Source organism: Coptis chinensis, chromosome 8, assembly GCF_015680905.1.
Source record: "Coptis chinensis isolate HL-2020 chromosome 8, ASM1568090v1, whole genome shotgun sequence".
NCBI classification, from domain to species: domain Eukaryota; kingdom Viridiplantae; phylum Streptophyta; class Magnoliopsida; order Ranunculales; family Ranunculaceae; genus Coptis; species Coptis chinensis.
This window is the reverse complement of record NC_141463.1, coordinates 65,365,296-65,388,823: the sequence shown is the minus strand read 5'-3', so window position 1 is coordinate 65,388,823 and position 23,528 is coordinate 65,365,296. Positions and strand designations below refer to the sequence as shown.

General features: G+C 36.9%; 1 protein-coding gene and 1 pseudogene across 2 annotated transcripts; both read left to right on the top strand.

The window, feature by feature from the left end:
* The first annotated feature begins 724 nt into the window (after positions 1–724).
* Positions 725–18,979, top strand: LOC147482470 (beta-galactosidase 11-like; annotated as a pseudogene). Its single transcript, XR_015204625.1, has 11 exons — positions 725–908; positions 4,614–5,429; positions 5,551–5,617; positions 5,811–5,903; positions 5,983–6,129; positions 6,260–6,354; positions 6,489–6,594; positions 6,712–6,825; positions 6,969–7,071; positions 8,505–8,607; positions 18,613–18,979. The product of XR_015204625.1 is annotated as a beta-galactosidase 11-like (transcript).
* A 2,156-nt stretch (positions 18,980–21,135) lies between these two features.
* On the top strand, positions 21,136–21,834 carry LOC147482469 (uncharacterized). Its single transcript, XM_086579324.1, has one exon. It carries the CDS (start codon positions 21,136–21,138, stop codon positions 21,832–21,834), a length of 699 nt encoding a protein of 232 aa, XP_086435450.1.
* The last annotated feature ends 1,694 nt before the right edge of the window (positions 21,835–23,528 follow it).

Genomic DNA, 23,528 nt, shown 5'->3' with positions numbered 1-23,528 from the left:
ACTAATTATTTTGAATTTTGAAGTGCAAGATTACAAGGCCATGTGTTGTTATTGTTTTTTTTTCCTCCCAAATACCCCAAATGAATTTGGGAGATATTATTGGATTGAAACGGTTATTGGGGTAGGGCAAAAATTTTAGTTAGTTATGTGGTATGAGAGTGGTTTTATGGGTGTGCCCAAGATCACCATTTATTATTCATTTACATTTATTTATTATTCATTTGCCTTTTTGGCAGCACTTGGGTTGTCTTCATAGACTTGTTAGCAATACAGGATACGGCAATAATTCGGTACGGAAATAATTCGAGAATTATTCGGTGATTAAAAAAAACGGTACAGTCAAATATTCGGTAAAAAATTCGCAATACGGTAATTATGCAGTGTTTAATTAATACGCGTTTTAAACGTTTGGTTGCAAAAATTCGGAAGTCAAAAATTCGTGATATTATGTTAGTAAATCTCTACTAGTAGCATATATCCTATAATGATCCTGGCCTCTTAAATTCATCCGAGTATTTTTCTTATGCATAATACCCCTGGATGAATAATTAACTCAAAACACCCAAATAATAATTAGAAGGACTATTTGGTCTTTTTAGCTTTTGTGAATTTATGTCCTTAAATTAAAGTATTGGTTAGGGCACTTTAAAGAGGAGTAATTGGTCATTTCATGTGTTGGTGAATAAAAAAACAAACTCCACACATCATTCGAATTGTACGCCACCATTAATTAATACCAACTTTAATTAGCCATTAATACTGACTTTAATTAGCTGTTATGCAATCCCTTCCTCTTTCCAATCTCTCTGTCTCCCTTCTCTCATCTATACCCAACATCTGCCCACTCATCCAACTAATAAATTTTTGCAAACAAAACACAGGTATAGCTTTGCGAAATCGTCACAAAGGTAAGCTTTTCAATTTTCCAAAATGAATAAAATTTTGGAGTGCTTCGTTTGATTTTAATGGGGAGATTGATGGTTTTTTCTTTTTATATGCATTGTTGGTGTTTGTTATTTGACCATCAAAGAAAATTAGAATGCTTACTTGCGTACTGTAGAGAAAAAGGACGTTTTACGCTCACGGCGGTCGAGGCCGGCGCCCGCTTTGCGGAGGAAAGTGGCGACTTCAGCTCATGACTCGATGATTTAGCGCAGCAGCTCAAAAAAAGCGGCGCCAGCTCATGGTTTTAATAATGGCGCCAGCGGCTTCGAGTAGAAGCCCTTCGCTTCCAGTCTTTTTTTGCGGGCCTCGCTACAGTAACCGCGATTTTGGTTTTTTGGTATAAAAACAAAATCAGTTTTTTGGAAAACCTAACTTTTCCAAAAAGAAAGAAAGAGAGAGATTGTAAGAGAGAAATTCTTAGTGAGTTGAGTGTTCATTCTTTGTGAGTGAATTGAGAGCTCTTGTAATCTGTTACTCTGGACTTCTAGTAAAGCTTGGATCTCGCCAGTGTGGATGTAGGCAAATTGCCGAACCACGATATATCCTTGTCTTGTGGTTGGTTCTCTTTTGCATTATTATATTTACTTTATATGCTTATTAAATTGTTAATGAGAAGCGTTGGGATATTACTTGGAGGGTGTTGAAGTCTTGTCTAGTGTGAAGGATCGATCTTTGTATAGGGTTTGATCCGTTTGTTGTGGGTAACGTTGTTTCCGCAGTTAATTATTCACAACAATTGGTATCAGAGCGAGGTATACGACCTAGGATTTTGAGTTTTGGTAAAGAACCATAGTGCTCGAAATTTATGTAGACAAGGTGTTCGATAAAATTTCTGAGTGAAATAATTTTTTGGGTTATTGTGTGTGACTTGAAAAAAAGGGGCTCCCAAGATGTCAAATGCTAGATTTAAAGTAGAGAAGTTTGATAAAGAAGCAAAAGAAAAGATGGCGAGGGTGATGTCGAATGATATGACTTCCACAAGCAAGTGGAAGGGTAGTTCGAAGAAGCCTTTTAAAACATGTACTGATGCTACAATTGCAAAGAAAATGGGCATTATCTATGTGATTGCTCTAGCAAAAAAAAGAGTAACAAGATGAGTGGTAAGTTTGAGAATGAGGATGTTAGTGAAGCAAGTCTTGCTTCCGGCTTCGATGGGGATGATGTAAGTCTTTCGGTGTCTACACAAGACGACCACATGACCGATACATGGATTCTTGATTCCGGGTGTTCCTACCACATGTGTCCAAATAGGAAGTGGTTTGCTACCTATGAGAACTTGAGTGGAGGTTCCGTTTTGATGGGCAATGACGTTGCTTTTAAGACGGTTGGGATTGGAATTATACGGGTCAAGATGCATGATGGTGTAGTGAGGACTTTAACCGATGTGAGGCATGTTCCTGAGTTAAAGAAGAACTTTATTTCTCTTGGTACCTTGGATTCCAAAGGCCACAATTTTGTGGGAAATGGTGGAGTCCTAAAGATCCTTAGTGGTTCTTTAGTCATTATAAAGGGTCAAAGACATGGAAACTTGTATACTTTGTTGGGTAGTACAGTGATAGGTGATGTAGCAGTGGGTACATGTAGTGATGATTCGGAGTGCACAAAATTGTGGCATATGCGCCTTGGGCATATGAGCCACAAGGGATTGTCTGAGTTGTGTGGCGAGGGCTCTTGAAAGACTTGGAGAAACCAAGTATGGAATTCTCGCGAGCATCAGGTCTATGGCAAGCAAAGGCAGAGTCAAGTTCGAGACAAGCAAGCGGTCTGAGAGGCATCCTAGATTATGTGCATACGGATGTTTGGGGACCTTCTAGAGTGGCTTCTAAGGGAGGTAACCGGTATTATGTCTCTTTCATCGATGATTATACACGCTATGTGTGGGTATATAGCTTGAAGTTCAAAGATGAAATTTTCGAGACATTTAAGAGAACTATTCAACAAGAAGAAGAGTTACAACAACCTGAGCAGCAAATTTTGGCTAGATCAAAGCCAAAGAGAAGTGTGAAACAAGTTATGAAGTACGGGCATGATAAGCCAGTGAAGCATTATGGTCATCGGACCGGTTGCCGGTTGCCTATTTGAATATTGAAGATGATGAGCCAGATAGCTTCAAGGAAGCTGTTAGAGATGCTCATTACAGAGATTAGTCGGTGGATATGCAGAAAATGGTGGAGGCTCGTGACAAGTTTTGTACTTGGGAATTTGTTTCATTGCCTAAGGGCAAAAGGGTTTTGGGTTGTAGAAGGTTCTCTATGGAGTTGAATTTCAACATTGGTTGGGGGTACTCCACAAATGGTGGAGGCTCATGCATTGTTGATTGATGCCTTTCGTAGGCATGGCCCTTTGTGGGCATGACGTGCTCTTTGTGAGCATGACACTCTTTGTGGGTGGCTCTTGGTGAGCATGACACTCTTTGTGGGTGGCTCTTGGTGAGCATGACACTCTTTGTGGGTGGCTCTTTGTGAGCAAGACACTCTTTGTGGGTGGCTCTTTGTGAGCATGACACTCTTTGTGGGTGGCTCTTTGTGAGCAAGACACTCTTTGTGGGTGGCTCTTTGTGAGCATGACACTCTTTGTGAGTGGCTCTTTGTGAGCAAGACACTCTTTGTGGGTGGCTCTTTGTGAGCATGACAATCTTTGTGGGTGGCCCTTTGTGGGTATGGCCCCTTCGGGGCGGTTGACTGCGAGTTCTGGATGGATGTGTTATTGCTGGATGTGTTCGGCTCGGTTTTATGTGTTAAAACCTCACCGAGGTGGAGAATGTAGAGAAAAGGGCGTTTTTTCGCTTTTCCGCGGTCGAGCGCCGCGCTGCGAGTAAAGCGCGACTTCAGCGCTCATGACTCCGATGATTTAAGCGCCCAGCGCTCAAAAAAGCGCCAGCGCTCATGGCTTTTTAATACAGTAGCGCCAGCCTTCGGAGAGTAGAAGCGGCGCTTCGGCCTTTTTCAGTCTTTTGCGGGCCTCGCTTTAGAAGAATCGCGATTTTGGTTTTGGTATAAAAACAAAATCAGTTTTTTGGAAAACCTAACTTTTCCAAAAAGAAAGAAAGAGAGAGATTGTAAGAGAGAAATTCTTAGTGAGTTGAGTGTTCATTCTTTGTGAGTGAATTGAGAGCTCTTGTAATCTGTTACTCTGGACTTCTAGTAAAGCTTGGATCTCGCCAGTGTGGATGTAGGCAAATTGCCGAACCACGATATATCCTTGTCTTGTGGTTGGTTCTCTTTTGCATTATTATATTTACTTTATATGCTTATTAAATTGTTAATGAGAAGCGTTGGGATATTACTTGGAGGGTGTTGAAGTCTTGTCTAGTGTGAAGGATCGATCTTTGTATAGGGTTTGATCCGTTTGTTGTGGGTAACGTTGTTTCCGCAGTTAATTATTCACAACACGTACTTTGAGCGCTAAACGTTGAAGGTAAGAAAGGGTTCATATATGTGGTGTAGAGAATGGATAAGCAAGGAGTAGGATGCATTAATGTCATATTTCTTTTTGATAATTTAGAAATGGTTGGCAAATTGAGTCTCACATACTCAAGAATGGTAATTTCTTATAGAACAACACTTAACATATATTTAAAATTATTACTCTGATATTGATTGTCATAAATTAATTTGGTCATTGTCTAATTACCATCGTTGTTTGTCTCGACTGATACTATAATTTAGGTCAGGTTGCGTAATGCAGTTCATATGGTTTGGCTCTCCGTTTTCAGGTGGTTTCATATTCCAGTTTTCTGCTTACCTTTTCAACAGTTCAGATGGTTTTCTCTATGTAATTTTTTTTTTGTTTTGTTTTAAGATGAAGATGTGAATACCCTTATGTTGCTGACAAGGTTGTACTGTTAGGTTGAGGCAAGGCCCATTTACCAGGTCATATCATCCTATAGATGTAAATGGTCATCTTTTATCTTGGATGTCTGTTGCAATAGAGAATTTAATGGGTGAATGGATCAAGGAAGAGCCTGTCATTAATAATTTGTTGCATCAATTGATTGTTACTTCTACTATGTGTGGTTCAGTTTGCACTGATCGCAAGGCTTTGGAGTCTTTATGTTTAAGCTGGGATGATATATATGCATTGTTTTCATTGATTCTGGTTGTGGAGAGGTAAAAAAGCTAGAGCAGTGGAAGACCTCATACTTGAAAGATATATCTTTGTGCTTTGCTTGGACATTCCTATCATGAGATCTACATCACTGCTTCTTCCTTCTGGGAGTGACTTAAGGGGTCCGGGTTTAGATACATCAAACATGGAATGGAAGCAATCAAGTTCAGGGTTAAGTTCGTACGCAATAATAGCCAAAATATCGACATAATAATCACAGTAAAAGTGTCCCTCATTCTTGTGCCATTTTGCGTTTGCAGTACAATTTTGAAGTTAGGAGACTATGATTTAGTTAAATTCATCAGGATATGCCAAGAAAAAGGAATGTATGTGAACCTAAGGGTTGGACCCTTCATCCAAGCATAATGGAATCATGGGTATGCATCCACTTCTCCATTTTAAACTTCTAACTTAAGATTAGAACATATATAACATTTTTATGTCAATATATCTTTCAATCCTTCCACTGTTCTAATTATTTTATTTTGCATGATATAGAGGTTTTCCATATTGGCTTAGAGAGGTCAGCAACATTACTTTTAGAACGGACAATCCACCCTTCAAGGTAATTTCATTAAACTATTATGAACTGATACATGTTCTGTATCATAATCTTTGTCATTATCATCATAATCATATGTAGTTTATTCCCTTACCAGAGTCTAATTCGTTTCGACTACTTAATTCTACCAAGAGTTAATATAGTCTAACATGGAAATGCACCTTGCTGATACAACTGAAACGCTTCTTGTCTGCAGTACCATATGAAGAAATTCATCAAGATGATTATAAATAAGATGAAGTCTGAAAAGTTGTTTGCTTCTTAAGGAGGCCCCATTATTTTAGCACAAGTATGACTTCCACCATAACTACTCTTATTCTCGGTCATATTGTATTGTTTTAACTCCTATTTGCATGTGGTCTGCGCAGCTAGAAAATGAGTACAACAATATTCAACGTGTGTACAAGGAGAATGGAATGAAATACGTGCAATGGGCTGGAAACATGGCTGTGAGGCTCAAAACAGGAGTTCCATGGGTTATGTGCAAGCAAAAGGATGCTCCTGATCCAGTGCTAGTGTGTGCTCCCAACTTGCACATCAATTTTTCAATTTAAAACTGTGAATAACTGAATACTGATGGTAAAACCTTTAGAAAACTGAATAGTGCCTTGATTCTGCATTATGGATTACAATTATGGATTACAGATCAATACATGCAATGGGAGGAACTGTGGAGATACTTTTGTTGGTCCAAACAGAGCTAACAAACCTGTTCTTTGGACCAAGAACTGGACTGCACAGTAAGTATTATCGCTGATAGTCATTTTGAATCAACAGTCCAGTGTTATCCAACTCAATAATTGTCATGCTCATGAATTGTTAAGCAGTTTACTTTGTTAGCAATTATCTCAATAAGTTTGACTTTTGACTATAGGTACCGTGTATTTGGAGACCCTCCATCTTAGAGATCAGCTGAAGATCTTGCATTCTCAGTTGCTCGCTTCTTCTCTAGGAATGGTACTCTTGCAAACTACTACATGGTATGCTAAAGAATTTGTCAACCATATTCTCTAATTCTTCCCAAGTAATTAACTGTTGGAACACGGCTAGATATTCTCATATCCTTATAGAATTTCTCTTTACATTCTTAATCATAGTACTATGGTGGGACAAATTATGGGAGAACTGGTGCCTCATTTGTAACAACTCGATACTATGATGAAGCTCCACTTGACGAATATGGTTGGGCAAGAATTCAATGACTACTCTATGTGAGTAAGCTTAATTTTTTGTTTGGCAATGTGGACAATTCGTATTTATTAGTATTGTTGGAGATTGTATATGATAAGATCTTGGTGTCTACTCAAGCCAGAACTTAATTTTGGTAAGAAACTGATTAGTGATTTGCTTCCAGGTAAAGTATGGAATTGACTGTCATGTGCACTCTACCCCAGGATGTAGGGTCAGAAACTCAATTTAAATATTTTGAGTGTTTTTTCCCTCCCCTCGTGCAAAAGGTATGCACAAATTCAACACTTCATATATTGTTAATATAATATTTAGGTATAGTTGCTCTTTTAAAGGTTATTTGCCAAGATAAAAGCAAAAGAAGCTACAGTTTATCAGTTTTTAGTTCACTACAATAAAAGTGACGCGTCTGCTTGAAAAAGAAGACGAAGTGATAATTCTCGCATATCCTCTATGATAAAATGTCATACAACTTCTTTATTATACCTACAACTCCTGGTTTATGCTATACCATCTTAAATAACTATACCGTGCATTTCATATTCACATTTGAGTGGGATATGAGCCTATATATTTTGTAATTATTTTCTATTTGGTTGTAAGTTTTGCTAATTAAGCTCCACTTAGAAGACTTTCTTTTTAGTGGTTGAACTGATGAACTTACATGCATTCATCTTGGGTTGTGGAACAACTTTTGGGAATATTGATAATTTTGTTTGTTTATGTCTGTCTAATTTGAACAATAATGTTTTTTTTTTTCCCTAGATGACCATCTAATTTTGTTTAGTCCAACTTAATTCAGAAAGATTGAAAATGTAGAAAATAATGATGTAAAAAAGAAAAAAGAAATCAGGGTAATATTGTTCAGGAACTATGGAATACATTTTGGAGTATAATAGCCAAAAGTTAGCCTGAATGGAGGGGAAATATCATTTGTGCAGTTTGTCCTTGAACCTCTTTACAAGTTATATAACCAAGTATTTGGAGACCATAAGAAGAGTGTGGAGGCGACTCTTGCAAAACTTGGTGTCACTCTTAGTAATGTAGCATATAGGTTGAATGTCCAGTAGCCTCTGCTAGGGTTGGCTTGCAGCTCTCTTTTTGGGTTTGCCACAGGCTTCACTGATATGCTAGTTCAACATATATATCCTTTCTACCAAGGAAGTTGCGTCTAAGGAGGTTAAGTGTAAATACACAGGACTTCAGCAAGACTCTTCAGTTTTTAAGGAATGGATTGTGATCCTTTTGGCCGTCGCATGGTTAATATAACCAAACTTCATCCCAAGTCTGAGTGTAGTGATTTGAAGCTTTTGGTAGAGTTTATAGAGGTGAGATTAAGATTGGACAAACTGTGCGTGTACTGGGTGAAGGTTATTCACAGGAAGACGAAGAAGACATGACTGTAAAAGAAGTAACAAAGCCTATTACCGCGTTCCTGTGGCCAAAGCTCCTGCTGGTTCATGGGTACTGATTGAAGGGGTTGAGGTTTCAATAATGAAAACTAGTACACCTTGCAATGTGAAGTATGATGAAGAGGTTTACATATTGAGGCCTTTGCTTTTCATCATGATTGCTGTGCATAGTACCCAGTTTTGGATGGTTTAGAATGAGCTGGACCATTCCTATGAAACCATGGTTGAAGTTTGTTGAAAGCGGTTTTATTTTGGGTACCCTTTTATTTTATTTTCTTTGTTGGGTGCAGTGCTGAGTGTTGCTAATCTACAATTTGCAATTCTTCAACGAGCTTATCTACAATTTGAATGCTAAAGGTAGCAACTAGCAAGTTAGAAGAGTTCCAATATGAGGTATTTTTTTTTGAGATTATTACGCTTTACATTTTACCATTTGACAAATGAACATATAAGATGATTAAAAAATGTATGTTTATGAAGCTACATTCAATGGTATATTTATTTGATGATAATTATTAATTGGCTTACACTACTAAAAAAAGGGTTTATAAGATCAGCTAAAAGGTGAGATGTTAGAGTTTTTACCTCGATTTTCTAGGAAAAAACAACTGAGGTAAAATCCACTGAGATAATAGATTTCTATAAAATCGAGATAATAAGCTACTAAATTATCTCATAAGTCTGACATCTTATCTAAATATATTCTCTCAATTTTCTAAATGAAACTGATATTATATAGAATAAAACCGAGATGAATTGTTGATTGAAGCCAATTAGTATAGAAGAAAACTCTGAGAGATTTTTTTTTATTAAAACCGAGATAATATAAAAAAATAACCGTGATAAATTCTTTTGGAAAGGGAGATTGTTGGACAACTTTTTATCTCACCCTTTGTCATTTTTTGTCGGTATTGCTTATGACAATTAACCAGCAAATAAAAACCTGTCCCAAACCACCACATTCTCTTTCATATTCATAAATATCAACACCAATTAACAAAAGCAAACCCAACATAAGTAAATTCTTTGAAGAATCTGAATTCATTAAGATAAGAACGAATAATGTCGAACATGAACTTAACTTTCAAAGAGTACTAGTAATCAGTCATTTATAGAAACTCAAATATTGTATCAATTAATCTTCGAACTATAATAAGACATTTTTTTAACTTTTCTCTATATATTATATATTCAAGAAAGGAGACAGATGGACGGACCAATAACGTCCAATGGGTTTGCAGCTTTGTCCGATGAACTAATCGAGCTCCATTGAGAGATCAACCTTGGCAACAACAACACATGTTCCCCAAAGTAATATTAGAAGCAACACAATTGATCTAGCAAGTGCAACCACTCCACTCACTACCTGAGCTTAATCCGATTCTGTACTTCTTGAAATTCCAGATTCTGATGATCACTAGGGGTGTACACATGACATTCAAAGGTTCATAGCCATAAAGAAACAACTTCCTCTTCAATCCGTCGCCTTCTCGCCGTGCAAGCATGGTTGGGCCTTGAAATGAGTGGGTAGGAATGGTTCATATCTTTCTTTCGATCTGCTTTCAATCAATTGAAGAGTGGAATCTGTAGGAAGAAGCATAAGAAAAGGGGGTATATCCTTCAGTTAGCTCTACTGTAATGGAGAAAGTTCTGCGAACCATCTCTATCGGTCTTATCTGTCTGTGTGAAGGATCTTTTCCTCCTCCTACAGCTCATCCATCTGCGAGAGATTGATTCTTTGATCATCAGCTTCACTCTGTCTTGCTAGCTGATGGGGTTAATAAGAAACTAAGATAGTTATTGGTCAATTTATTCTGGAAATTGACACTGATCAAACTCTAGTAGCCTAGGCCACATTCTGAAGCGACAATTTCGTTCGGTCAAATATGTCAAGACTCTAGATTCGAACCTAAACAAAATTTTCAGACCATGTATATAAAGCTATGAAAAATAATTTAAAAGAAATTTAGAATAAACTGATGAAAAGAAGAATAAAACATACGTATAAGGACTTATATGCTACGGAAATTTAATCTTGATACTACTGATCTAAGTTCAACATTATTAATGTCATACAGATAAGCTATGCAACTACACGGCGTGATGACAACTTCTCTGTGTTCATTCACTAGTTGAAGTTCTTGTGCCACTTTCTATTTTGAAGTGATTATGATGGTAGACAAGTGGAACAGACAAGGTAATTACCTCAGACCTATGGATTACTTGGGGATAAGTATCACTACTCTGCAAACCTGCTGTGAACAGTGCCAACATATCATGCCCCTTGAACCTGAGATATTTCATATATATTCAATATCAACAAACATGTTAAATATACGAGTAAAAGCCTTCACAGATTAATTGCACATAACCAGTGAAGCAAGCGACAAAACTCTAATACTGGCACACAACACGAAACACATGCTAGATACAGAAAGATGAAAAGTATATTGAACACTAGTGACTTAGAGCATACCCTTTCACATCTTTAGATTTAGCAAAAGGTATATCCTCGTCACCTCAGTTGCTTTTGTAGTGTTCCATCAGGCAAACACGGGACTTCGTATGATCCTTGTGACTATGAGAACCTGATTGCTTCTCAAATATGCACCAGTATGTATAGAAAATACATAATAATTAATAAGTGGTTAAACAAATGTAAAATTGACAGCAACCCTAGATTGTACAGTACATGAACTATAAAATGTCCACATGAGCATGAATAATCTATATATACAATAAGAGCCAGATATACAATGAGCATATTTCCCGACATTTTTCACGTCTTCGTATGTATAATATATCATCAATAGAATATTCACACTGAAATCCTCACAACATTCTATGAACATATAACTATATTGTCAAGCAGACAACATTTGGGATTTACTCTGGTTCCATCATCACCTCATAAATACCTATATGTGAAAATTCCAACACCCTCACCCCCCGGTCCCTGAATAGTGCAAAACATATTCATTAAATGTAGCAGCACTTATGAAAAGAAAGAAGTATGCATAGTAGACCAAGCACTTGATCAGAAGCATACAGGAAATGAAGGCAACACTTGAAGTACTCCTAACCCTCAGTGTCCTAAAACGGAACTCAGAGTATTGAAGAAGCTCGTGAACAAAAGGATCCTAATGCAATGTTAAAACTGCAAGCATGACGAAAGCTTAGTACATATCTCGAAAATATTACCTGAGATGTACTACCCATACTAGAAGACTGTCGCTAAATAGTAGCTACTTCCTCCTCAAGGCTTTTCCTAGCCCTACACTTTTCGTCAAGTCTTTGCTGGATTGTCCCATAGTTTGCATCAGTGCTTTCATGAGCTCTTTCTTTCAAAACATTAGGAAAGAAGAAGGGAAAACATTGTTATGAAATGAGAGAAAACCTACAGGTCATATACAAGTCGAAACCTGAAAAAAGTATTAGCAAAATAGCAAAACCTACAAGGTGTGTCATTACGTAAAGAGGTGTGAGGGTAAACGAGTGTGACTGTGAGACGCAGAGGTGTATATATAATGGTATAGTCATACTTGTGGACTAAATTGACTTGTGTACTCAGTTCACATTTTCCATCAAAAACAGTTTTTTGTGCTTTATATTTTGTTGTTGCCAACCCTTATAGGGTGTCTGGAATTGCAAAGCTAGGCCTAGGCATTCCTTATACCCAGAAGGCTTGTGCATAACAAGGTTGCAAGTATTTTATTATTCTTTTGGTCCCATATCAAAACTACACTACTAGATAAGGGGTTTTCCAAGGACAGAATGAAAACCATTATTGTTGTGAAGGGCTCAATGAATGAGGTAACATAGAAATATTCAAAAGCATATATTAAACACTAAAACCACATATATTCTAACACTCTTACCACATTTCTCAATTATTCATAATGATTGATACAAAGACTATATTTCACATTAATTACATTCAAAAGGTAGATATGAAAACAAGTGAAATGGTCACAAACATGAGCAATTAATCAAGCACCAGATAAGTCAATCAACAAGGTGAAGCGCACAAACTAGAAGAAACTTAGAATAATCCTAATAAAACTGAAACTAAGAAGAAGCATATATAAGATCAACTGAAATCTCAAACAACAGAGGAGACCAAGATAAGAAGCATATTATCCTATATTTCATGACTAGCCATTCATATTAGCAAGGATTTAGGTACTACTAAGGACCATACTTCTCTTTGTTACTTCCCTGCTTCTCCATATAAATAAGGAAATTGGAAAACACCTTCAATTTGTATATCACTTATGTATAAAAGGAACATCAACATCAAATGGGGAGGGGAGGATAAAATGGAAAAAGTTGTACACATATGAAAGGCAGTTTTGGAACATAATCAAGCAAAAGGAAATATTTGCAACCACGACATATCTGAGAATGACAGCTCTCAACAATGCAGCTATATGCATTTGCTCAATCTGACATCCCTATGACAAACACATAAACTTTTTCTTTTTGTGATATAACAATATAATATTTTGATTAATGAATTCAGATAGAATTAACTTTTAATTGAATATTCATCTATAAGTTTTCTAATTCTCATTTTTCATAGATTTGACAAAAGAGAAATATTCAAATGGCGGTTTCACAAACAACATTCAATGCCCACTCAACAACGTTTACATCTACATTGCAACCAAAGTTCAACTAATTACATCAGCTAAGGCACAAAATGGAGCTTCTAAAAAACAAACTAATATAAAAAACCAATAGAACCAACACCAAATGAAGCATCACGTTTGTCGACTCATATTGTTAAAGTTCAATGGCAGCCAACTAAGTGATGCCTGACCGAATATGCACCGTCGTCCCATTTTTTCAACATTATGTTTTTGCTGATGTCTGATGCTAGCAATGTTGGGAGGCGTCTTCTATAGGCCTATATCAGCCAATGCAAGAACTTGTTTAAATCCACTTGAGCATCCAGGTCCCATATACATACTTATTTTATCTACTATAAAATCTAATGTCCCTTCCCTATCTCCTTTTAAAATCTTATATTCGTTCTTTTGATCTGCTAGAAAAGATGTTGTAATTGCTGTCAACACAATCACACGCGTAAAATATTCTTTGGCGGTGTCAATAAAATTTAATTAATGTTAGCAATTTTGGCATGTTCACCAACTAGCTCGCCGAGCTAGATGGCTAGAGCGCAGCATGGTCAAATAATCATGAAAGAATAAATATAGATGTAAAGAAAGCGATCGACCTCGGCTTTTTTTTTTGGTAATTAGTCCGACCTAGTGCCGAAAGGAACATCTTGATCATTTTAAGCTTATTATCTTTCTCTGTTGCTTTTAATTTTCATGCAGATCCTTCTTTTGGTGTGTGCATGCACACGCTTACAAGCATGAAACATACACAATATAAAACAATTATACGTATTGCAGCCATGGAATAGCTATAGGTACAGAAGAGGGAATGTAAATTAAGCTTTGAGGATTAATAATTAATAAAAAGTCAGGACATCTTACAACTTAGAGCATCTTTAGCTGTGATATCAACCTAGCATCAAACACCAAATTCTCAAATTTAGGAGAACTACATGATGATGAAAACACCAAAACAAACCAAACCAAACACCAAATCGACCAATATTTGGTTCCAGGTTTGATGCTGTATCAAATCACTTACGCGGTTTGAGAAACACCGTGCGGTTTTGGCAAAACCGTGTGGGCTTGGGCTGCTAAATGGGCTTCTATGGCGCGGTTTTGGCAAAACCGCGTGGGCTTGGGCTTCAATGGGCGCGGTTTTGCCAAAACCGCGTGCATTTTTTCTGAAAATTAGAACTGTGGTGCATAGAACTTGAAAAATTATGAGTTGTGCATAGAAGTTAAGAAATTAACAATTGTGCAATTGAAGAAATTAAGAATTGTAATTCAAAATCGAAAAAAATTAAAGAAATTAAAACCCTATGATTATGATTATGCAGTCAAAATCTATGATTATGATATAATCATATAATATCCAAAATAATCCAAAACCTATCATATTACATCAAATTTATTTAGCTCTCTCTTTACGCCCTTTACCACTCGATCCCTCTCTCTCTCTATTTGGACGCTCATTTTGCTCCTCTAAGTTCCTAATCTGAGAATCATGATCTTTCTCTGCCTGCGCAGACGGAGGTTAACTATTTCACTGAAGTTCCTCATATCCCGATGTTGTTGCGTAATGCGATTCTTTGCGATATCCTCATATCGCTTTCGAAGTCTCACATATCGACGCTAGGATTGCGATATGTCCGAGAATATGCCTCCTCTCTTTCTTGGCTATAATGACAGGGGCAGTCCTCATCCCATCAAACATAAGAACACGGTTCTCATATCTTTCTAGAGAACCTCGGCCTAAAAATCCAAGAAAATACGGTGTGAGTACATATTATATATATAATGAAGAAGATAAATAAAACAATTAAACTCACCATGGTATACTGATCAATATGCTGCTCTAACTCAGAGAAACGAGCATGAGGCACCTCAGGAATGGAAATATAAGTAGGCTCCCTATCAGGTCCACACACGGCAAACATCTGAGGATTACTGGCAGACACAAGAGCTGGATGATATGCATTCAGAGGTTGTGGGTTGTAAACAGGCTGTGGCGGATGAGGAATACGTAGCTCACGCCTCATCCCTTCCAGCCCACAAACTTCGAAGTTGCTAGCCGACCAACGGGAGGCAACAACGGACCCATGGAGACACGGTTCCACCATCTATAATACTGATCAGCAGTCTGCTCAACAACAAAAGAAGATGCATCTGGCCAAGGACCACAACTAGCATGAACTTCATGAATATGAGTTCTACCACGACTTCACATCACTAACATCTGGCATGGGAGCACATGGAACTCCATAACGTCCAGTCATCTGCCTCCAACATCCGCCGCCACACAAGCACCAAACCCGTCGTATGCGGCAAAAACAACTCGCGACGCGGACAACACACAAGCATCTTTGCATAACCGATCGTCAAAGGCAGTAGACAAACGCCAAAGTCTCCACTCAATAGATGACAATGATCTAATATCAATCTGAGCACGAGCCATACAGATATTATTCCTAATCTGCCCTCTGTTACGAGTCAAGTGAGGCCCTGACCAACTAGAAAATCTAGGGCGAGTATCAGCAATCATGTCTATGTTAGGACAAAGACATCAAAAATACTCATAAAACCAAATCTCTAAAAGTCCTGTGAATCCTGCAATTTGAGGACTTCTACTTCCGAATGTCTGTGAAGCTTTATCTAACGCCGATATCAATATGGCATATACTGAGCTACCAAGGTCATAATCTCTCATAGTATGCAAATCAGATACATAAGCATAATATCCCAGTCGTACCGTAGAATGACCATTGGGAAACAAAACATGCCCAATAAAAAACATCAAAAAAGCCCTAACATACCGACAAGACCCCTCACTACCCCCGGAAGAGCGGTCAAAGCTAACTCCGCTCGTGTATCAGGATGCAAGAGGGGTTCCATATATGCAGTCTTAATACGAGATAGCTTAATCCTAGAAGAATCATAAGCATCGGCACCCAAACAAGGAAAACTCATAAGCATACTATCCATATTCTCATAATTTGTATGAAAAGGTATCGGTTGGCCTATACCGATACTCAACCCAGAAATCATAGTGAAGTCTAGTGGTGTGAACCCTAACTCCGCACAAGGGAAATGAAATGTATGAGTTCTACTCCACCATCTTTCTACTAAAGCTATGACCACTGCCCAATCAGCCTTCTCATAATCCGCATCAATCAAAATACCCAAAGGTGTATACAAAATACTATCTCTAATATGTACAAACTCATCCAAACTCTTAATAACCTTCCACCACTCTCTAACACCAAGTAAAGCCGATCTAACTCGGTAGTCAATAACATGCTGATATTATAAAAAAAAATAATGCGTATAAGATAAATAATTAATTGGTCCAACTCAACTAATTAATATTCAAAATATTTAATCAAAACTAATTAATTACCTGAGTATTAGTCACTGCACTCGACACGTGTTTTGGGTCACGTGTAGAAGACACAACTTCCATATCAAGTGCTTCTCCAGGTGCAAATTGCTAATCGAAGTCGTTCATCTGATACTCCAGTACATAGAGATGTCTATCAGTCGGCGCGACATCCTCGGGTTCTTCTCCCCCACCGTATTGTACTTTCTCGGATTCTTCTCCCTCATCGCCAATGTTATTTGTGTACTGCCAATCATCACCGTCGAAAGGTTCAAAATGATCCATATAAAATTTCAAAAGTTTAGGTAGGTTTTTTAAAAAAAAAAAAAAAAAAAAAAAAAAAAAGGAGAGGGTTTATAATTGAGAAAAGAGTTGAAAGTGATTGAACCGCGCAGCTTTGGTCCTGATTATATAATAGTAGCACGTGGCTTTGAGAACACCGCGCGGTTTTGGCAAAACCGCGTGGTCTTGGGCCTGTTAGTTGGGATTTAGTGGCGCGGTTTTGCCAAAACCGCGTAGTTGCTTGGTGTTTTTTTGATGTTGCTCCTAAAGTTGCTCGATGTTTTTTTGGTTTGGTATTTTTTTGGTTCAAAATTTTGGTGTTTTTTTGGTTGCTCTCCTAAAGATGCTCTTAGCTCATCCGATCCTGAAAAGAATTGAATATCCTGTTCATTTTAAGCTTTTCAAATCTCCGATCCATTCCCTCATACACCTCCTCTATTTTGGGCATGTTCTTGCTTGTAAGCATAAACAAATGACCTACTGGTGTCCTGCATGAAAACTATTCTTGATGAATAACTTTGTGGATTAAAAGCCACATAGTACATTGTATTCTACTGTCATACATGAATGGAAACCTACAAACTGGAATAATTTAACCATAAGAATCAAAGTATAATATTGAAACTTCATTTTAACAAAAAGAAAAAGAAAAGTTCAATTTTGATTCGAGCCAATCAATTTACAGTTAAATTCCACACAAATTAAATAACTTCAGTTTAATTTTTGAAATTTGTTGTTGATGGAAAATTTATTTTACCAAATTGTAATTCTACGACGCAATTCAACAAACATATAACTTGCATCAGATAGGTGTTAGAACATTTTTATTTCTAAAAAACTGATTCTTGTTCTTTTTAGCTAGCTGATGAAAACCATCGATTTCTGAAAAACCGATGGTTGCTCTGACATATATATTCACCAAAATTAAGAAGAAAACCATTGGTTTCTAATACAAGTAAAGGAAAAAAATTAGATTTTGGTACCTAAAAACCCAGAAGAGTTGTTGAACTACTGTGGAGTTGAAATGGGTAGTGGAAATCGTTACTGAGTTGGTGCGAGGTGAAGAGGGGGCAATATAGACGAAGAGAGAGTGGAGAGGCGAGATAGGTTGCCATCGTGAGTTCATGCTAGTCATGACTCATGAGAGAGTCCTGTAGAGCGGGACTTCCTTATCTATCGCGCGTGTCCCTATTTTTTTTTTTTTTGTGATTTCTGTTTTCTTTGCCTAATTTATTCTGAGATATTTGATATAATAGCAATTATATCATTTGATTGCTAAGATATTTGGTATAATATCAATTATATCAGTTCAATGCGAGATAAATTAAATTTTCTATTATATCAGTTCCACAATGGTGAGATAAATGACATTTCCTATTATATCAGTTCGACAATAGTGAGATAAACGAGATTTCTTATTATATCAGTTCCACAGCACCAGTGGCAAAATCCATATACTTTATCTCGGTTAAGTAAGAGGCGAGATAACATATTTATACTCAGAGTTAGTACCTAAGTTATGGTACATATTATCTCATTTATAGGACATATTATCTCGTTTATCAGCATAACCGAGATAAGGCTAATTTTAGAACCGAGATAACAACCTCTTTTTTTAGTAGTGTGATTGGTTTAGGGACACCTGAATTGGCCTTCTTCCTCATTTACATTTGAAAGATTGTACGCGATTGTTGGTCATTGTTAAGACCTTTTCCAACAACAATAATGTTGAACATGCTAGAAGACTTGAGTTTTCTCAGAACAAGCAGTTATTTAAGTATAGCAAGAAATGCGCAACAATACCCACCAAAAAACTTTGTAGCTTCAACTTTTATGATGTGTTTATTTGTGTTAGTTTTTTCTATAATTACAAAGGAAATCATCTTTGTTTTTAGTTGTTTTGACCAAATGTAATTACGCAGTTATAAGAAATAAGATGTACTAATGTTTCACTTATATTTTTATCTAAAATCTAGGGTGCACCCTGCGCACCCTAGAAGCGCTAATATTTTTGGTAGCTCGAGTTCTATTTTTTTGCAAATGCTCACACATTTCTGTAATATGAAAAGGGAGTATTTAAGAGCACTTCTTGAATTTATGCCATGTGTTTTTCAGCACTTATGTGGGCCAAAGGTTGATGGTACAAATTTAGTTGGAGCAATCGATGACAGTGAAGGGAGTTCTTAGGCGTTGAAGTCGTGTTTGTTTACTCCTCTGTGTGCAACCCATAAAATTAGCTCTCTTCAAGAACTTAACCTCCTTACCAGATCTTCATCTTAGGAATTTTGAGGCAGTAAACCAATGATTTTTTAACACAATTTTATAATGCACATACTTCAAATGTGGCACAAAGACTTTGAGGACCATATACATTCATCTCCTTTTTTTTTTAAATGTAATGTACACTGACCTTTTGTGTTTACTAGCACACCATTGCTACTATCCCTTTTCCCAAATAAAAAAAATTGTAGTCTTTGTAACACGTTGCTAGATTTTCTGAATATGAATTAGTAACAATCTGACATATAGCTCTCCTCTTGATAACTATATTCACATTATCTTCAATAAGTTTTGTTTGTCATTCATGTGCAGAGCACGTGCATTTTGCTAGTATTAATAATAGTTGTCATTATTTACAACATAACAAACATATCTAAACAATTTAACTACAAAAACATTGAAACCAATTGAATGATCCACATAAGTACATTCATTTATTTGTTTTTGGATTGAAATTAACATTCAAATTTTAAAATACACACACACACACACACACACACACCATGACATGAAAATTTAAATATTATCCAAAAAGTATAAAAACAAAGCTTTTAGATTAATTTATCACTAAAAATGTAAGAGTGAGGGACTTAAAATACATAAAAAATAACAAAAACGCAACCGATTTTTCATTCATTTTTTTTTTAGCCAAATTTTGGAGTCGAAAATTCGGCAAAATCCGTATTATTCGTTTCAAGGCAAAAAATCGCGAATTATTGCGAATCTTTCAAACATTCGGACGTATTATATGTTTTGCCATTCAAAAATTCGATTCGTGAATAATTCGGCGAATTGCTAACAAAGCTTCAGAGACAAAATTCGCTTTTTATGTTTGGTGATTTCGACCTTCGACAATTTGTTCGATTATTGTCATTTGTCTTGTGATTTAGAACTCGAGCGATAATTATACCCCAATTCTTTGATATCAACTGTCGTGAAAAATGGTGGAGAGGTATATTACGAACCCAATTCTCCTTTGCTTACAAGAACATAAATCATGTTATCAAATAAAAAACCAAATCTCTCGAAATCCATTCGAATCTTTGATGAAAGATTTCATAATGGGATAAAAAGATATTGAAAAGAAAGACACAGGAGATAATGAAGTATACGATAAGATGCAGAGCATAAAATCATTATTAATAATAGAATGGTGGAGAATATAATTTTTTTGACAATATCAATTAATATATTGTCAAATAATATGCAATATATGGAGTATGGAAAATATATTCTAGACTAAGAAAGATTAGGATTTACTATATTTTATTTCTATTTGAGTTTTATGTAATTCTCTATTATTAACTACGATTCATACTCCGCCATCATCTCTCATTGTATACTTCATTGGGAGATTCAGAATAAAAGAAGTTAGATAATAAGTTAACAGATGATAAATATGATGATAAAAGACTGTATTATATAAAAGACTGTGTTATATTGCTCTCTTACTCAAGACCTTATGATCGGAGTTGACAAATATGATTGGAGTTAACACAAAAATGAGATCCATGATCCTAGAGAGGCCGGAGATCTACAAGATGGGATAAGTTGATCGAAGTTTATGGAGATGAATCATCCGTTTCAAACAACACAAATAGGGCGTCAGAAGTAAACAAGATTGTTCTTTCTCTGGTGAAGATGATCTCTGAAGTAGATATCAAAAGAATGACAGCAACCAAGACGGGCAGCGGAATCAAACCTTCATTTGAGACAATTGTAGTCATTGACTCAATCAGGGAAATCTTTGAAACCCACTTTCTGGTTAAATTTGGTATCCACCATTTGTTATTATCACAAATTTCAGTCTAATTTGTTACCTTTTTTCCTTTCTCTTTGTTTGTCAGTACTGTGTCCTCTACATGCTTCTTTTTACTCTCTTCTAGTTTGAATCTCAGGCTCTTAATGATCCAAATGTCTCACTTTTTCCGTCTCTGTATTTTTCCCTGTACTTTAACAACTACTTTCTCTCTTATCTGGGCACAGTTTCACTCAAGTGTAAGAGCAAAGGATCTAAAAGTAGATTTTTGGCAGATTCAGGGACATCTCTCTACAGATATACATAATCCTGACAACCTATACGCCTACCTACAAATCCTCACCATAACCAAGCAACAATTAGAAAACCATTCGTCCAAGAAATCCTTCCAATTCTCTCTCCAATCTGATGACATCTCTAACAAAAAAACTACCAACACTACTAATACCACCCATCATCACACTTCCAAAACTACCACTAAAACAACACCATTATTTCCCCCTATTTATAGCCCAACAGCCACATCTGTTTAATCTCATGGAAGAACACATGTTCTAGCACAAGCTCATCTCACATGATCCAAAGAAGAACTATTTTTTATGGAAATCCCCAGGAATCTACTTCTACAAACCAGTGCTCGATGGAACTCATCACTTATTGGGAAGATATTCACTGAAACAAAACTTGACCCAAATGAAGTTATGAGAGCTATCAGGGGAAAATGGAATCTCAAACAACGACTGCATATTCTCGCTGCTGAAGGTGGTCGATTCATTCTCAGTTTTGAAAATGAAATTGATAAGGAAAAAATCATGAAAAATGAATCATGGCAAATAATGGGCTATCTCCTAGCTTTGAAGGAATTCAATCCAGAAAACAAACCAAATCAGGTAACTTTTAAGACATCTCTCTTCTGGATCAATTTCACCGGTCTTCAACTCGAGCACCAATCACAATCGGTGATCAAACTTATAGCTACTGCTGCTGGAATAGTGAAAGAAATTGATCCACCGGATACCACCCCAAGGGATGCAACTGGGTATAGAGCAAGGGTAGAAGTTGATCTGTACAAACCCATGCGTCAAGGAACCATGACTGAAACACTTTACATGGGGCCAACATGGGTCGATTTTGTCTACACTGGAATTCCTTATCACTCATGCAAAATATGTCACCGCTTCACCCATGACACAAACAACTGTGATGGTGCACCACCCACAGTTACTGAGCTTCTAATGATAATAGGAATCTCTCCAGCTGTTGAACCGATCCACTTTCAAGCAAGAGCAACACCATAAATCTATAGATCTGCTCACTTAGAAACAATTGGTACTACGACAGCTGAAATAGATGCTATACAATAGCACAACTTGTTAAGTGGAACAGTGGTTCACATACCACTGGAAAGACATGCAACACCAACAGTTGAACACGTTACCGCTATAGATAACGTGGCAAAGGCACTCATAAGAAACGCTGCTGACCAAACCTCAACACAACCAAGGCCATAGGTATGTCAAGACTATACAATCCCCATTCCAAACCTTGTTGGTATGGATATCTCTTTCGATCTACATCTACCAAAGCCCATCATAATCTCCAAACCAAAGCCCATCCGAAGGAAAAATTACAAAATCTAACCCACACCCACACTGATTGATGACAACATTACTCTCACTGATTATATCCAAAATCTCATTTCCTCACAACCAAAAAAAAAAAAAAAAAAAAACAAGCTGTTTTCCCACCTTCAAGCAGCCGACACAAAAACAAAGGAAAATTATCAACAGAAGATGATAACCGACCACCTAAGAAAAGACGTTCAAACATTTTCAAAGATGAATCCAACCAATATATCCCCCCAAAATATATGGAAGAAAATTTCTATACTCTGCTTACACCACCCCAAACCATACCATCACTTGATCAAATCCCTATTGAATTTCTTGAGCCAAACACCAATAATAAGATGAAAGGCCTGGTCAATAATCAATTCCAAAATCTGCGCATATCAGAACTCTCCACTGAAGCTGTATGGGATATCATCCACAGCCCAATGGTTAGCCAACTCCTTCACTCGAAAGGACTAATGATAAAATCGGTAGGGACTGAACAAGAATGGATCCCTACCAATCAACACTTATATGGGGAACTGCAATATGATATGCGCAACAATGACTTTGAGCTCTATCAAAATAATCAATGGGCAGAAATAGTGACTGTATAGATGAGCATCGGATCCCAAATTTCTCATGCCGAATCCACCAAAATTCCTCAAGCCGAACCAACTCCCCTGAATCTGCTACATATCTCAGAGGATCCTTCGCTATTGCCTATGTGGGAAATTGGCTCAGCTTCGTCTTCACATCATCAGGTGCAAATACTCACCCCCTTTTACTACATCTTCAATAACATGTTTTCCAATATCTTTTTCTGTCGCCAAGCATGCTACCACTTCATCCATCTGTTCAATATCTTAGTCTTATCTCCTAATTGCGTTTATGAACTCGGTATATATATATATTGTACTTCATATCTTATTCCTCTCTTACCTTATGTCTATACCTCCTGTATCACTCTATTGAAAACTTTAGTTTCTATGCTGTCTATTATATGTTACTCTGTAAGTTCTTCACTTATCATCTTAGTAATGTCATCGAATCTCTGTGTGCCAATAAATCTTGGTTCCTATTTGGGTTTGTGACTGTACTAGAATAGTCACCAGTAGTAACTTAATGAAGATGATCAGCTGGAATTGCCGAGGATGTGGTAGCTCTTCTACCATTAGACATTTGCAACATTTGATCACTCTTGAAAACCCTGATATTCCTTTTCTTTCTGAAACAAAAGCCTCTTCTCAATCCATATCTATTCTAATAAACCAACTCAACTACCCGCACCACTTTTCTGTACCATCTATCCACACTGCAGGTGGACTTTGTCTTCTGTGGAAATCTGGCATTAATCTCTCTGTCCTCTCTAATTCTACCAA

Excerpts from the sequence above, each read along its gene's own strand:
- LOC147482469 (XM_086579324.1), top strand. The coding sequence starts at position 21,136 with ATGGAAATCCCCAGGAATCTACTTCTACAAACCAGTGCTCGATGGAAC.